At 45.2% G+C, this 16,373-nt stretch overlaps 1 protein-coding gene across 1 annotated transcript in view; it reads right to left on the bottom strand.

The window, feature by feature from the left end:
* NEK6 (NIMA related kinase 6) overlaps positions 1-16,373 on the bottom strand; it is a 62,243-nt gene that overhangs the window by 2,028 nt on the left and 43,842 nt on the right. Inside the window, exons 8-9 of the mRNA XM_074161364.1 lie at positions 9,008-9,102; positions 3,217-3,330 (exon numbers count right to left, since the gene is read on the bottom strand). Of these exons, the coding sequence (XP_074017465.1) occupies positions 3,217-3,330; positions 9,008-9,102 (209 nt within the window). The remainder of the gene's footprint in view (positions 1-3,216; positions 3,331-9,007; positions 9,103-16,373) is intronic.

Here is a 16,373-nt window from a genome sequence, read left to right as displayed (position 1 = left end):
CTGAAAGAGAGGAAAACAGGCACTGAAACGTGAACCAAAGCGCCGAGTTCTTACTGGGAAAGGCTACGGGAATGTTTGTCCCACCCCTGGAGCCCCAGACAGGAGCTGGGAACCCCTCGTACGCAGACGTTCCGGGGCAGACTGCAGGCACACCTCCCTCCCTCTGGTCCGTGTCCTCCCCACCCTCCAAAAGGGCCAGGAAGAACCTTTTCCACCAAAACTCCAGCACTGGAGATTTAAAAAATCTTCCACAAACCCCAGTGGATTTTACATCGCCATTTACAACACGCTGGTAGCACAAACTGACCTCAGGGCTCCCTGCTCTCAACAGAGAGCGCAGCCACCACCTTTGCTCCGGGAGTTTCAAAGCTTTTTTTTTTTTAATGAAAAAAAAAAATAATAGTTTTTTCCTGGGGGATTTTTGATTCACTTCAGAGAACCAGAGCACAGATGACCAGTACCATCAGACGACCAGCAGCTCGTGGTCATGAGCAGGATGGAGATGAAGGAAGGAAAAAGGAGATCCCCCCCCAGCAATCTGAGGGAGCTGACGGACTGGGATGGATTTGCCAGTGAAAATAGACCCTGAGGAAAGGGGCCAGTAGAAGGAGGGGTTTAAAACCTCTCTGTTTACTCTCCTGTGTGACAACTGCACTTCCCTCCCCACACCAGGCCCTGGTAAGAAGCCGGTTCAAGGTTTTTAACTTGTGTATCTTAAATACTGGAGCAGAGCTGTCAGACACCAGCGTTTCCTAAAAACCTTTGTGGAGAAGAGAGACTGGTCATTGATTATGTTTAATAAATAAAATGCAGAAAGGCTGAAGTCTCCCCACCTCCCAACCCTCTTTATTGTGCACATGAAAGATTGTAGCTTTTAATTATACAGACACTGAAAGCTGCTGGTACCCCCGAGGCACCGGGAGAAACAGCCTTGAGCCTCTGATCTTCTCACATCCTCCCAGTAGCCACAGTGCCAATTATTTTAATGGTAATTAAAAGCATGACCATAGAGCTATCGAGCACACGGCCGCAGCTGCTTTACTGAGGGCACCCGATGAGGTTTCAGCTCGGGATGGAGCGAGGGCCCGACACGGGAATGGAGCCCTGACCAGACAGGATCACCATAAAACGCCCACAAACAAATGAAAATGCTTCTAAAGCTCCGACCAGAGTCTGTGCCATCGGTACAATTTGTGTAACCAGCAGCTGTGCCCCCACATAAACACAGCGCCCAAACACAGCCCGGGGAGTCCTGCCCTCTGGGAACGACCAGGACCCTTCCCCACCATCTCCACGGAACCGGTGACCGGGCCTTGACGAGCGCCGCCAACCACTACCTCCAATTAGCAGCAAATTTGCTCCGGATATAGAAAACTAATCCTGGCTGGAGTCCTGGCTCCTCCTCCTGCTACAAGCAGCACACCAGTCCCTCGCGGGAGGGTTTGGACTGGTTGGCCACAAACAGTTACAAAGAGGAGCATCACTGAAGGGAAACACCATGAAAGCAGCCGTTCTTCAATAAACGCTCTGCCTTGTTCATCTAAAACGCTGCAACTACATCATTCCTGGGATCTGCAGTCAGCCTGCAGCCGATGTTTGCTCTGAGACTGCGTTACGGAGGTGAAGGAAGGACGTGCCGATGGCTCCGGAGCATCACCACAGACTCCGGCAGCGTGGCAGGGCCTGGGCCTCCCCCCTGCCCTCGGCCTCGGGGTGTAAAGGCTTCACCCCGCAGCAGCGACAGTGTTACAGTGGCTGTAGAGACTCTGCCCTTTCAATCTAAAAATGAGAAAAACACGTTTGTCCAGCCGGAGACAACCACCCCCCACCGGCCACGGGAGGAACAAATCCTTTCCGGTGCGACGCTGCTGCAGCAGCTGCCTCTGTGGCTGATCCTGCCGGGAGGCACCAGCACACCTTCCCCTTTGCCTACCCACTCCAAAAGCACCCGAAAATCCAACCTTTACAAGTATGTACTAAACCAAATATTGTTTGTGGAGGACTCATGTTCTAATATTCACAACATCGAAGCTCTTTGCGGCGTCAGTCAGCGGCAGCAGCCGATGCCGCGGGATGAGCTGCAGCCACGGGCACAGCCCGGGCTCTGTCACGCGTCCTGTTAATAGCGCACGAACACCATCTGGAGCCGACTTCTCTGGGACCTGGCGCCTTTGAGCTTTAAACCATCCTTCTCACCCCAGACCGTATCACCACACTACACACACTCCTTAGCACTGCCAGAGGGAAGCAAACAGACAGTAATTGTAAAGACAGGAAACACATCTGTCAACTTACACTAATTCCTGCTGCCAGCAGGCATATCCTGAGATGCTACAACAGCACGGAAACGTGAATGCACAGAGCCGGGACGCGCTGCTACGGCAGCTCGGGGAAAGAAAAAAAATTGGAAAAAATCCACGTTTCCAGAACAGTTCTCAAATAACCTTTTGCATGAGTTAGTAAGTAAAAAAAACTAAGTAGAATGGAAAACGTGTGGTGCAGGGTCCCCCTTGGGGTGGAGACCAGACCGTCTGCTGCAGCCACGTAGGGTATTTCCCCTGCATCCCGCCTCTTGCTCCTCAGAACTCTGAGGGAGAACAAAAGAAAAACCCCAAAGGATACAGTGAACATTTAAAATTACATTAGCCATTTCCTTGCAAATAGAAGGCAACTGTAACTGCATGAGGAGGGAATGAAAAACAGCTGGTTTGTCTAGGTAAGGGAAAAAAATAAAAAAAAAAACACTCAAAAGGCCCTGAACAAACCCAACACTCATGTCTGCAGCTGAAGTGAAACATCGCCGAGTAAGCATGCACTGATAATTTTTTTCATATACTCCGGTTCAGCTACTGCTCTCCATCCCCTGCCTTCATCTGCACAAAATCCAGGGTTTAGAAAGCCCCGTACGGCTGCTGTATAGATGCTTATTGCATCAAACCGTTCATTGCTGGGATTTGCCAGCATCAGAGACTTCCAGTTTCAAAATATTCCCCACATTAAGAAATCTTTTTTTTGTGTCTTAATTCAGCTTGGCCATTTTCAGACATCACAACGAGAGCTTCCTCAGCCAGCCCTGAAGGTACTCACGCGCTCTGGCCATCTCCTGTTCTGCTTTGCCCATGAGGCGCTTCTCCTCCTGGGCTCCCTCTCCCCTGTGGGGGAAAGAACTTCACGGCAGCCCCCACAGCACCCCCTGCCAAAACGCTCCCAATTTACCTTTTCAGAATAATGTTCAGCTGGAAGAGGTGGGTAGTCACATTGCTCTATTTTTTGGCAGAGAGAAAACAGGTTCATTTTATCTCCATAGAAAGGGCTCTGAAGAGCTGCCATCTGGAGAGAAAAAACAGAAACCAGTTCAGAAATGCAAAGGATCTGATCCCCCAGTACCGCTCAGCGCCCCGTCCCCGGTGAAGCTGCAGCAGAGCCCGTCATGTCCTCGGCAGACCCAGACCCCGTCCCGGCTCCCCCTGTGCCCACCGCACCCCCCTGTGCCCACCGCACCCCGCCGCTGGGCAGCCCCGAGCCCGGCAAAGCCCCTACGTTTCCCCATCGCTGCGATTCTTCCTGCCCAAAACACCTCAGAGGTGGGCCCTGGGTGTACACAGGCAATTCCACAGGTACACAGAACGTACCTGTTTCCCGAAACCAAGAAATAGGATGCTCAGGCTGCTGGGCAACCACTTAGAAACCAACTGGCTTAAAGACGACTGTGAAAGACTCTCATAAATGTGATCATCTCTTTAAAAAGTAGCAGCTCTTCTGTCTTTGATAATGTGTTGTGGTTTCAATCTTCCTCGGTTACGATCATTTTCAGAACAACCAGTTCGTTTGCTCTCTGTGACTAGGAAATTTTTAATAGACTGCTACAAGGAATAAATTGATTATTTTGGGACATTTGGCTACCTAGAATATGAAGAATCCCGTGTGAACAATGTACTTCAGTCTTTAAAAAAAAGCAAAACCACCTCAAAACAAACATCCTCTCCTCTGGAAATCTGCTATTTAGGAAAGAGTATCCCAGACAGATCTGGGAACCAAACTGCTGAAACTCTTCCTAATTGATCTGGTCTTTTTCCTCTTTCAATTCCGTTTCATCTCCAATGGCGACAGATGTGGGAGAAGGGGCTGTTCACACGCAGCAAGGAGAGCACAAGGAAGGCTCTGGGTGGGGAAGGATTCCTTCCAGGGCACACGGAGACTCCTCACAGAGATGTGTTTATGTTATACTTAAGTTTCAGGAAGGAAACTGCATCTTTGTGTGTGGAAAACCATTTACGCTGCAAGTTCTCTACCAGCAGATCCAAACAAAGACCGAACGCGAGCCCCAGAAAAACAGCCGCAGCAACACGGGCATTTTTGTCCTTAGAGAACGGGGCTGGTCGTGTCCGTCAGAGGCAGCCGGGCTGCGCTCAGCGCCTCCCCTCTTGCCTTCCCACACCGGCACCAAGCCCAGCGGGGCCACCTGTGGCCACCCTGGATTAGTCCAAGGTGTTACTCACGTGCCACCGGTCAGAGGCGGCCCCGCGATACCTCCTTCTAACGAAGCACCACTGGATAATTGTGGGCATTATCCGCTCTGGTCAGATCTTTACAAACCATTTTGCTACGAGCCGCATCAAATCGGGCAGGCTCTCATACCGAGGCCAGCTGAAGTTGATGCTTCTCACTACGGCTTTAATAGGGGGTTATTTGATGATTATTAGTCTTTTCCTCATTACCATGCGCTGCGAAAGCCATCTGAAGAACGCTGTCTTGTTGCTGACACACACAGCAAGCTCCCAGCAGAATTAAAAAGAGTCAATACTAGATCCTCCACTCTATTATCCTGCAGTTAGGAATCAAGATTGATGGAGTATTAGTGTTCTGGTGACAGACGAGCAGTTTTGATTAGGGCAGGGTTTGGGAACGCTGTGTTGGGGCTGGATTTCCAGCAGCAACGTGGCCCGGCGTGAACACCGCGACCTGCCCCCCCGGGTTCCGCAGGGGGTGTCTGACCCACACTGCATTGCCATCAACACACAGCCAAGCGCTCAGCAATGCAGGACACAGCAAGATAAACTATCCTTGCCTTAAATCATAAATATAAAAATTATATTTAAAAATATCTTTAAGGTAATTTAAAATTATGTTTCTTCCTTGCTTATTTGCAAGAGACGTTGGTTACTCTGAAATTAGTGGGAACACCTCAGCTGCAGGGGGTCACCCTGCACAAAACAGCCCTGCAGAGGCAAGAAACCCTCTGCAATGAGTCCTGAGCCGTTACAAGAAGTAATAAAATATATTCTGGCCAAATCTCCAAGGTTATCTCCTCATGTACCACCAGAATAAAATGTTTCTCAGGAAGCTCTTCCAGAGGGATTTCTCAGATATCCAGAGAGGCACCAGGAACAGGCACATTCCCACCTCGCCGGGGCTTCCCCACTGCCCCCACCAGCATCGCCCAGCTCTTCCTCATCACCCCGAGGCTGAAGAGTCGCCCGACTGGTGCGGGAACCAGCCCCGAGGCCGGGGGAGAGCCTGACAGCCCCGTCCTCCTGCTCTTTGGGAAGCTTTTGAAGGCAAAAGGTGAAGTTGTATCACTGTAACTTCGTTACTGTCGTAACAGTAACAAGCAAATCAGCGGGGAAAAGAAATTACAGACTCCAATTAGAGACTCTAATCCCCAATTAGAGATTGATAGCAAACTGCTCTCAATCAGTTAAAACAAAACTGGAGAGCCCAGCATGCAGAATGGTTCCAAGAACAACATTAATGGGCGCATTAGGGAAGGCACAGAAGGCGACCAAAGGTTAAAAAAGGTCTCTGAGATTTCAATACAAACATCAATAACGCCAGTAAGGCTGAAAGGGATTTTTCAATTCCCATTAACTTTTCTCACCAAGTCTAGTTAAGCGGTCATGGGAAAAAGAGGAAGAAAAGGAAGCTCCGTGGGGTTTTGGGTGGTAAATACAGGGAACTGCAATGGAAAGAGAGCGCGCAGACGTCCTGACACAACGCCGGCTCCGCGGGGCCGCGACCACGGGCGCTCCCAACATCTCCCTAACAACAGTTTGTGATGCCACCTTGGGGCTTGCTCCTGACATTTTGATTAGAGCAATTACTGCAGGACAGCCAGATCTCCATTTAAAATGACCACCATGCAGTATGACTGGTTAAAAAATACATATACAGGAATCACTGTTAGTGTTTAAATTGATCGTCTTGCCAGCACTGCTAAAGTCATTGCTTGTAGCTATATTCTGGGAATTAACAACTTATTTCTATCCCCTCCAAGTGATCTTACTGACAGATATCTACAGGAAGTGAGGGATGAAGACAGTTACTACTTATATTGATAAGATTTAATAAAAATCACTGTATGATTATCAATGTCAAAGTTAAGTGGTGCTATGTGGCATCACATCCCAAACCCCTCAATGTTCCCTAAGTGGATTCCAGTGGACACGCGTGTCTCTGAAGGCAATTTGTACATTAAATCTCTCTGCAGCTTATCTACACAATCTAGCTGGAGAAATATCAGAAGTGACTCATAACCAAACAAACATCGCTTCCTTACTTTTAAGCCAAATGGAAAAACATTCTTGTTACAAGAAATTAGAGAAGATAAAATACAGTTCCTTCAATGACATATGAATTTGATTTTTAATTTTCCAAATTCTAGGAAGTTTAAAAAGTCAAGTAGCTGTTTATCTACTGAACACAAAATTGGTAACTGTCCAGCCCTCCTCGGAATCTGCAAGATCTCACAGCTCCTGTTCACCAAGTTAAGGCTTACCTACGTAGGAAGTAAATTTAAAAGCGCTTCACATGCCAGATCTTTCACATGTTACTATAGTACTGCTACTCCTACCAGAGAATTATGTTTAGTGTGCAATTAAGTCAGCTTCTTGAAATACAAGGATTACCAAGACTACTATGCCATAAGGGGACCATATTGCCTGCAACAAAAACATATCTTAGCACAACGCTAAATATTTCTCTCTGCATAAATCTGGAATCCCATCTCCAGCAGAGCTCAGCCTGGGGATGACTCAGAGCCTGACGGAGAAGCTTCACGCTGCAGCAGCAAACGAGGAGCGTGTCCAACTTGGGTGACTCTGACTGTTACTGACAGACTTGGCAAGTGCAACGCACCTCGGCAGGGCCAGAGCCCTGGACTCAGCAGAGCCTTTGACTGAGATTCCTCCTTAGGCCCAACACATGAGTGTACCTGGAATTGTTCAGCATCATGAGTTATTGGGAGCTCAGGCTTCCTTCCCCCTGTTCCCACAGAAGAGTCTCCAAATACCTTTTCAAGCCCCACCAGCGGACCCAGATACAGCTACGCTGTATTATTCCAGTTTTCAGTTCTCATTAGAAGCATTACAACCAAAACCATCCTTTATGAAAAAATACCAGCTTTTTAATGGTATTTTCCTGCTGCCTCAGGAATTATTGAAGTCTCTTCAATTCTTTCACTAGAGATAATGAGAATTTGAGGACAGACACAAAGCCACTCGATATAAGATCACAATTTTCCAAATATTTTTGATCAAGTAGTTAGTTCAGTGTCTCATGCTCTTTCTCTCCCTCCTATCCCATGGAATGGTCTAGTTGGGGGTGTCCCTGCTGACTGCGGGGAGGTCGGACTAGATGACCTTTGGAGGTCCCTTCCGGCCTGGACCAATCTATGAATCTATGAATGTTAACAATAAGAGTGATACGACCACATTGGGCTCCAGCGCCTCCAAAGTGGATGGTCCCTTTAGCAGATCTATTTGCTCTGATACCTGTAAGGCCAACGCTGGGATGTGACACCGCTCATGGTGACTTACAGGGCATTTATACCAGACACCGAGATAAATCTCTTTCCTTAATGAAACTCTATGCTGTGCCAAGCGTAGAGGACAGGCTGTCTGAGGCACTGTGGAGACACGGTCCTTCCATGGACACCAGTACGAGTATAAAAAGAATGGACAGTGGTGAGATTTTTTCTCCCCAAGAGCATTTTTTGCACCCCACTCAAGTCCACGGCTGTATCTAGATTAATCAACAGGCTGAAGTACGTGGTTAACTGTAGTAGTTTTCACATCTGCTGTGCTCACAAAATAAACTACATTTCTGCTTATTCTCCAATTCCACGTGGTTACGAGAAGTTTTAGCAAGAAGCAAAATGTCATCAGTTCACATAATTTATTATCCAAAGAGGAATGTGAGCAATATTCTTATTACTAAATATCCCAGGGATTTTTAATTCTCTGGACTGGGAAAAAAGCTTTCTAAATGTTGACGTGCACTTTCACATGAATGCAAAGATGCACACCTCTAAAAAAAGATCAGAATTAGATTATAAATGAGTAAAAGACTGTTCAATAGCGTTTGATCCCTGCTAAAAATGAAATCACAAAACTCAAACTACTGTTATAAAGTCATAGCAGTTATTATAAAAATGTATGTAAAAGCTTTTAGGAAGAAGTTGCACACTGTGGGGTTCACACAAAGCGTGCCTGCTCTGTGTCTTCTAGCCAAATGCCCAGACAAGGTACAAATAGAAAAAATTCCAGCTATGGGCTAATAGAGTTAGAGAAACTGATTTCATACTACATAAAAACTCTATTCTCCTTTATTGAAAGCTCCCAAAATTAAAATATTCCAATTTAACAATTTAACAAACCAGTAGTTTACATTCAAATAAATTTGCTATTTTTGAAACAAATGCAGTATTCAGGAGAAACTATGAATATGCTCCCCGAATAACAGCGCTGCTCGCAGCAGGAAGAACGAAGGCAGGAAGCTGCTTGTGTGCGTCTGTCCTCAGCATCTCTGTCACTCACTGAATTAAGTACTGTGCTGTGTGGCACAACCCCTTTGCTGTTCACACTTAAAAAGCACATGATGAGCACAAAGAGAGTTATCTTTTCATAAGGTTTCTCAACAATTAAGCTAAAGTAATTCTGACCAACTCAGTTCCTGGACCGTATTGTGTGGTTAAAACAAACCTGGGGAAAAAAAGTTAGAAGATACTTGCCTCATACAGTAAACAGCCCAAAGACCAGATATCAGATTTAAAGTTATAGCCGTTTTCGTGTATTCTTTCTGGGGACATATAGTATGGCGTTCCCACTGCAAAACACAAACAAACAAACGAGGAGTTATTGTCTTAAAAAGTGACTGTGTTAACCTGTATTATAGAGAAGTCTGACTTCATTAAAGGAGTAGGTTTAGCACGAATAACTAATTGGAAAAGATTGGCACAAAAATTCGGAAGCAACTCATGGTTTCCAAGGTGTAGAACCAAATATATCACCACATACAGAGCTCGAGGACTGGTGAACGCTACTGAAAGTATCTTCTGTATTTTTGAAATTTGAGGAACATTTTCTTCCCCTTCCAGTCTTCCAAGTGCCTTCAGAGTGTCATGTCAGATGGACAGAGCCGTCGTAAGGACCATCCTCCTTTGGTTCACTCAACAGCACTGACACTGCAAGAACATTCTCCTGCCACACGTGGCACCAGCAGCGTGACAGCACGGCTCCAGGGACAACGGGGAATCTGCTCCTTTTCACGAGTTCAGGAGAACATTTACTGCCACAGAGACATGGAAGTAACAAGCCCAGCACTCGACAGGTATTCAAAAACTTTCTGGAAGAACTAAGATAATCATTCTAAACTTTAAAACGCTGCTCCAACTTGCAGTCACCTCAGAAGCCGTGGGATTTCCATCATGTACTTCCACAAGTCTGTATTTTATCAAAAGAAATTTACTCCAGCATTTTGGACAGAAGTTACAGGAAATTATTAATAAATTCCTTACCTCAAAAAGGTTCTTTTTTAAATCCTAAATAAGTTTCAGTCATGGTACTGAAAATACAAGACATCCTGGCAGTCTCAACTACATCAAATAATCCTCAGATACATCATTTATTAAAACATCCAAGGACTTTATATGCTCTCTTTTCTCCTGCTTCCCCGTCCCCTGTCAATTTTTTTTTTTTTTTTTTTTTTGCTTTTGGCATTCCAGTGTATCCTACTCCTAATTAAAGACCTTTCCTCACAAGATGGCAAATGTTTAATTTGCCTGTACCATTCAGTTTACAATTTCTCCATTTGAAATGCTGACTGCAGACAGCTGGAAGGCTAATAAGCAGCTGAAGGATGGGGTTAGAGGTGTGGGGAAGAACAGCCACCACCTTTCCCCAGCGTTCCTAAAAAGGGGGTCACACACAGAAGGAAACAAATGAGTTCTGGGGCAGAAACAACAGCCTCCGGAAAGGCAAAAATCACCCCCTGCCGAGGGCAGAGATGCCAGCACAAAGCCTCTGCCAGCAGTGCGATACCTGAGCAAAATCACTTTGGGGTCCCTGGAGCTTGGACCACACTGTGCCGAGTATTCATGTGAGTCCGGCCTGAACCGCATTCCCCTCTCGTCCTGAAAACCCAGCCACTGGCCGGGATCCCTTTGATACGGGCACCGTGCAAGGCTTGGCCTCGCAGGACAAAAAGCTGTTTACAGCCCCAAAGAATTCACAAGGCACAGAGGAACAGCCAGACGTGGGGCAGCACCTGAGGAGTCAGAGAACACTCGTTCTCGGTACATCAGCAGCATAACAGAAGCTGGAAATTGGGAGAAATACAAAAATCTTCTCTTAGGTCACTTAGTCGAAACAAAGAGCATTGATGTGAAATTAGTACTGCTAATGCCAGCATGCAATTATCCTACTGCTATTCAGAAATGTAGCACATAATGTGAAATTAATCCTATGGCACCGGTGAGAAAAGTAAGACGTTACAGGAATACATACATAAAACTCCACTTAGCAAAACAGAACAAGTGACCAAGAAAGGGGAGCACTGCCCTGACGCTCATTTACTTGGTCCCCCAGGACTTTCAGTAATCAGCTGCCCTGTATGATAAACTCAGCTTGTGCTTCCAGGCCATTCAAATTAGAAATTACTTCACTTTCAACGTGAAGAGTACCCTAATGAGAAATTACGTTTTTGCAAATTTTATACAAACTGCAACACAAGAAAAATAGCACATGGAGATTATTATATTTCTGTGCTCAGCAATGTCATAGCCAGCCTAGGAGCGTGCCAAACCCACACCGTCCCAGATCCGGCCGGCGTGAATTGCCAGTGAAAGGCCTCTATGTATGGATGAGACCAGAGTGCCCTTAATAGTTAATAATTTTTAACAGATTGTACAGAGTAACTTCCCAGAACACCAAGAGCAGGACAGAAGTCGTTCAAAAGAGCCCAACAAGGCTTTCCGTGGATCTCTCCCACGTGCACGCAAGGGACAGCACAGCTCTCCCAGAAATTCCCATACATTTGCCAGATTTCTGAACAAGAACTGACGTGGTTGGAACAGCACTGATTCATTTTCCTGCTTAAAAACATGCAGCTGCAGAAGAAACGGTGATTCATTATGTGAAGTTCTCTTGAAGAGGGCTCGGAAGTCCCCACCGAGCACCAGCGTGGGCAGGGGTGGCCGGCAGCACCCAGCTGGCAGGAGGGAGCACCAAGATCATTCCCACTCCTGCTCCCCAAAGTCTTCGTGCTTCAGAGCGCTGGTGCCAGGGGCAGCCTCTGACCGTGGCTGTTCTTGTGACCAGTTATTCCGGGTCACCGCGTGACAAGCTCAGAGCAAATAATAACGTGTGGGCTCTAAAGTTATGGCCTTGCCTTCCACGTTAGCAGGGGTCTGCTTGGTAGGCTAAAATTGTCGTTTCAGATAATGCCTTAAAACGACCTTCGATCAAAGCAGAATGACAGGGTTTATAGTACGGATGAGTGCGTTATAGCCCATATTTGATTTCCTGTGCATTAGTCTGTTCCATTATATTAATGGGTCTGTGGAGCAGTCCACGCCTGAGCTGATTTTATGAAGTCTACCTTGCACATTTACCTATCATTACTGTAGTGTTGTCAGCAAATGTACGAACAAGCAGGTCTCTGCGTTTCAAAACTGATGCATTAATTTTTAAATAACTGTCATGATAAAAGACTGACAAGCCCAATTCTCTTTATGGCCTGTCCAACATTACGTGGGAATCTCCTGTAATGAGCATCTTCTAGAAAACCGCACAAGGCTTCCAGTGCAATCAGTCAGTGCTCCCCATTGCATCACATTAGTCAATTTGACAAGAATAGTCTAATCGGAGACTATTAATCAGAAACTTTCTTTGGCATTTGCCCCGCTGAAAATACAAAATATTGTTCAGATTTAATATTAATCACCGGCTGGTGGAGTAATGCCTTTAAAGTCACAAAGGTCGCAAAACGGTAGAGAGGATTATGACTAAGGAAGCATCTTCCCATTCTCTTCCTGAAAGTTGAAGCCCTTTGCTCGACACCAGCCTCCTTCAGCGACACCAGACGAACGTTTCCTCCCGCTCTCCCAGCGCTGCCCGTGAGCACAGCCACAACAGGGGCCAGAGCAGCCCTGGGACATCGGCATCACCTGAGGTAGGGAAATGCTAATTGTTCCCAGTTAGATTAAGAGCAGAGTCTCATTTCACCAGGAAAACACACAGCAAAGTTATTCCAGAAATAAAATTCAAATTCCTTTCCTCTCATCTGTAGTTTGAACCAAAACCCCCACCCGTGCAGCTACAGCACCCAGTGTGCGCAGGGGCTCCGAGCGGGATTCCCGCATCCACCACAGAAACCCCCCGGTGAAGAGCTACGATACTTCTGAACCCAGCAAGTCTTTCCCTGCACAGGGGAGATCGTGCTCACTCGTTTTAAAAACGTTTTCCAGCTTGAATCAGAGGAGTTTTGTTGTTGTGAAGGTGGCCGTGGCCGGGTTATCAGTACAGTCACACACAGGATCATTATTTTCTATACAGAGCTTCTCCCTGTGCAAATACAGCTCAGCCAGCGATCGATGCTTCCCGTGAAATTCATCCTCAGCCGCACACAGGCAGAAACAAGAGAGAATTTGATTCAGACTTTTAGGAGTCTCTATCAAGAGTCTCATTCACCGAATTTAATGTGCCACAGAGGAGTCTCTGGCAGCAGCAGACTCCCACAGCTTCACGCAGATCGTCATTACACTGAAATCAGTGCAGAATATTTCCAAATATTTTAATAGGCTCTGTACATTGGGTTTTTTTAAAATGCTATAAAAAGTAAGCATGTCCTGAAATTAATCAAACTCCATAGCCATATTTGGCTACAAAGTACAAGAAGAAGAAGTGATAAGGAAGGCTTTTATTGTTGCGCCTTCGCCAGCACCTTCCAGCTAATCTTTAATACTGAGCTGAGCAGCGTTTCTGAATCTATCACTTTTCTTTCTCACAGCAGGGAACAGAGTTCTGAATATGAAAGAACCTAACAAATTCTGACCTTTATTGTATCTTTACAGAGTATTCCCAGTTTCAAACCAAGAGATATCAGAGCGCAACGCGGGCCTCAAAGGGGTAATACTGATTAAAGCATTCCTTCGTTCCAGAGATGTTCCACTCCTGTCAAAACAAACTTTGCAATGTTTTGAAATACTTGTGATTTTTGAAACATGCTCATTAGAAATGAAAAAGGCAAAGAACTACGTTCAAAAACCTGAGATGCCATCCATGAGTAACAAAAAACCACCCAGTTTTTAAAATAATAATAATTTCCAGAACTATTAGCTTAGCTTTTAGATGTAAGACACACTATTGCATGTTCCATGAAAATACATACAGCTGAGACAAATATTTTAGTATGTTTTAATAATATCTGGTGGTGGAAACACAGTGGGGAAGCAATCCTACTTCAAAATTAGAGTCCACAACTCTCACCTGCCTCATCTCTCCAGACACGCTTGTAGGTTACACAGAAAATTTTACAGCATTATTTAAAAAGGGTTTAGTTCATCAGTATCTGCTTCCAAAAAGAAGGCTGAGGTCTCTTCCCAGAAGGAGAATTTGGGAATTAGCTCAACTTTGGGGAATTAGCTTAAGTAAAACAGTGGTCAAAGGCACTAAAATACACATTAAATCCCTTCAAATCTCACTATGAGGTACCCACTAATTGTTTCAATGGGGAAAAAAAGAAAAAAAAAATTGACTTATTCTTACAAAAGAAAATAAGTATTTTGTGCACAATATTGCAGCTGTTTTTACAAGACCTGTTGCTCTAACTCTCTGGTTTTTCATTTGCATTTAATTACATACAACCCCTACCAAAGTCTTCATAGGCTTTTTTTTTTGTTTTGGTTTAGGGTTTTTTGTTTGTTTGTTGTTTTTTTTTTTCCCTGACAGGTCGGTATTGCAATATACCTGCAGTAATTCTGCAGCAACCTTTGCTTCCACAAATCCTGTACTACAGGCACAGACCAAAAGGCCAAAATGTCTCAAAACGCACAGAATATTGGCTGTTGAAATTTTAAACAGATTTCTCGCGTCCATTTTTTCTTAACAAATCCTGCCTACCAGCCCCTTGAAGTACCAGGATTTTGTTTCAGATGGCAAATTGGCTTGACAAGCAAAAGGAAAAAGGGGGAGAAAGAAAAAAAGACAAACAATCCATTTAGAAAAGAGCTCTTCTCCCAACTGCAGTTCCTCCCCGCTCACCCTCGCAGCCGACAGGACACCCCAAGGAACGTGTGACATCCCACGTACTCCAGTCCAGGGCTGTTTGCATGTTCTAAACTGGGAATCTCTGGCTTACACGCATCCCCCAAAAGGAAATCTGCTCCAAGTTTGTTCTTGTCCAAGAATAAATAATAAATCATCTGCTCCAAAACAAGAGTATTTTTTGTAAAATTGTTTGTGTTTTTTTTTCTCTTCTCTTTTTTTTCTGCAAAATGTAAAGCCAATCAGAACCTTTGGATATTGCCAAATTTATTTGGCTAAAAATGGGCATTATACCAGCTCACAACAAAGTTATCCATTTTAATATTAGTTGAAATTTTCTATATTTATTACAGCTCCTAGCAAAACAAAATCTACCAGCTTACTGCTAAGTTTTCCAAAGTCTATGCAGTTTTCAAACATGCTCTGCTATTTATAATTTTTGTCTTATAACTAATTAGGTTTTATAACAAAGTTAACGACTTGAACTTTCTAAGAAGCGTATCAGAATAGCCTTAACTGAGCAGATAAACCTCTGGATTCCCACCTCAGAGATCAACAAACTTTATAATGGACACGATCAATAAAAACAGACAAAAAAGTGCTCCTAGCCCTACTGAATCTTGAATGAAAGAGGTGACACCTGGAAGCACGTCACACACCAGTACCCTAAAATCCACCCAAACTGCGTGGCGTCACACCCCCGAACTCCAGCAACCAGGTGTCATTTCATTATTACTGAGTGCAAAGCCCTGGGTTAAGGACAGTCATTTTCTGAGGCAAAACAGCCCATCAAACAGGTATGATATGGCTCCTCTGGGGAAAAAAATAACCATACAAATGAAAGAAAGAAAAAAAAAAAAAAGAAAGACTATGAATGTAGTAAAATGCTTGCGTTATAAACTATAAAAGACCAGGCTGTAAAAGTTTTTCAAGAAAATAGTAAAAAAAAAAAATTAGAAAAATAAAAAAAAAAGGAAGAAGCATTCCTCCTCACTTCCCGCTGAATTGCCCCTGCCGTTCCCTCCTACGGCCCCAGTAAAATGAAGTTTCTGTGATATCTGAGACCATCTCCTTTAAACTAAAGCCTGGAGCTTCTGCTACAGTGAAGCTTAAATTAGGGAAGGAAGGACAGGAAGCCACCGTGTTGTAATAAGTAGTAAAATTCACCTTAGCTACACTCATTACCTTTAAACCATGGGAGTTTTCTGGAAAAGCTTGTGCCTGAAGCGCTCTCCCCAGTGGAAAAGTTCTCTCGCAAGGGAAACGGGCAGAGAAGGTGCTGCCCGGGGAACCCTCCAGCCCCCAGTGGGTTCCTGGTGTTTATCGCTTGTCCCACAACACCGCTGCCTTCCCCAACAGAGTTTTGTTACTTGGTGAGACAGGAGGTGCCCACGTTTCCCCTCTCTGCCCGTGGAGGTTTTTCCTTGCCCCTCGCTTGCCCGCTGCCCCTGCGATGCTCCCGCCTGGCCGTGCCGCCGGTCAGGCATCCTGCCGTCGCTCCGAGCAAGGCGCTCGCCTGCATCTCGCGAGCTGTGTATGGGCAAATCTTTCATTTTTCTTTCATTACCCCGGCATGTACTGTCACTTAATTTTTATGTATGCAATCCTTCCTGACAAATATGATCTGCTGCCTGGTAATTCGTCTGACGTTCATTCTGTTCCTTGCTCTAATTACAGCTCCCATTCCTGACAAGGCAGTGGCCGCGCTGCCGCAGCCCGGTGGTACACCTGTCAGACGGGTCGTGGTACTGCCTAATGCCCTTTTATGCCAGTCTGATGCTAGCAAATACAAAGAAAGAAAAAAAAAAAAATTAGATGAATATATTTGCATAA

This window comes from Numenius arquata, chromosome 19 (assembly GCF_964106895.1).
Source record: "Numenius arquata chromosome 19, bNumArq3.hap1.1, whole genome shotgun sequence".
Classification (NCBI taxonomy): domain Eukaryota; kingdom Metazoa; phylum Chordata; class Aves; order Charadriiformes; family Scolopacidae; genus Numenius; species Numenius arquata.
This window is presented reverse-complemented; position numbering and strand designations above follow the sequence as displayed.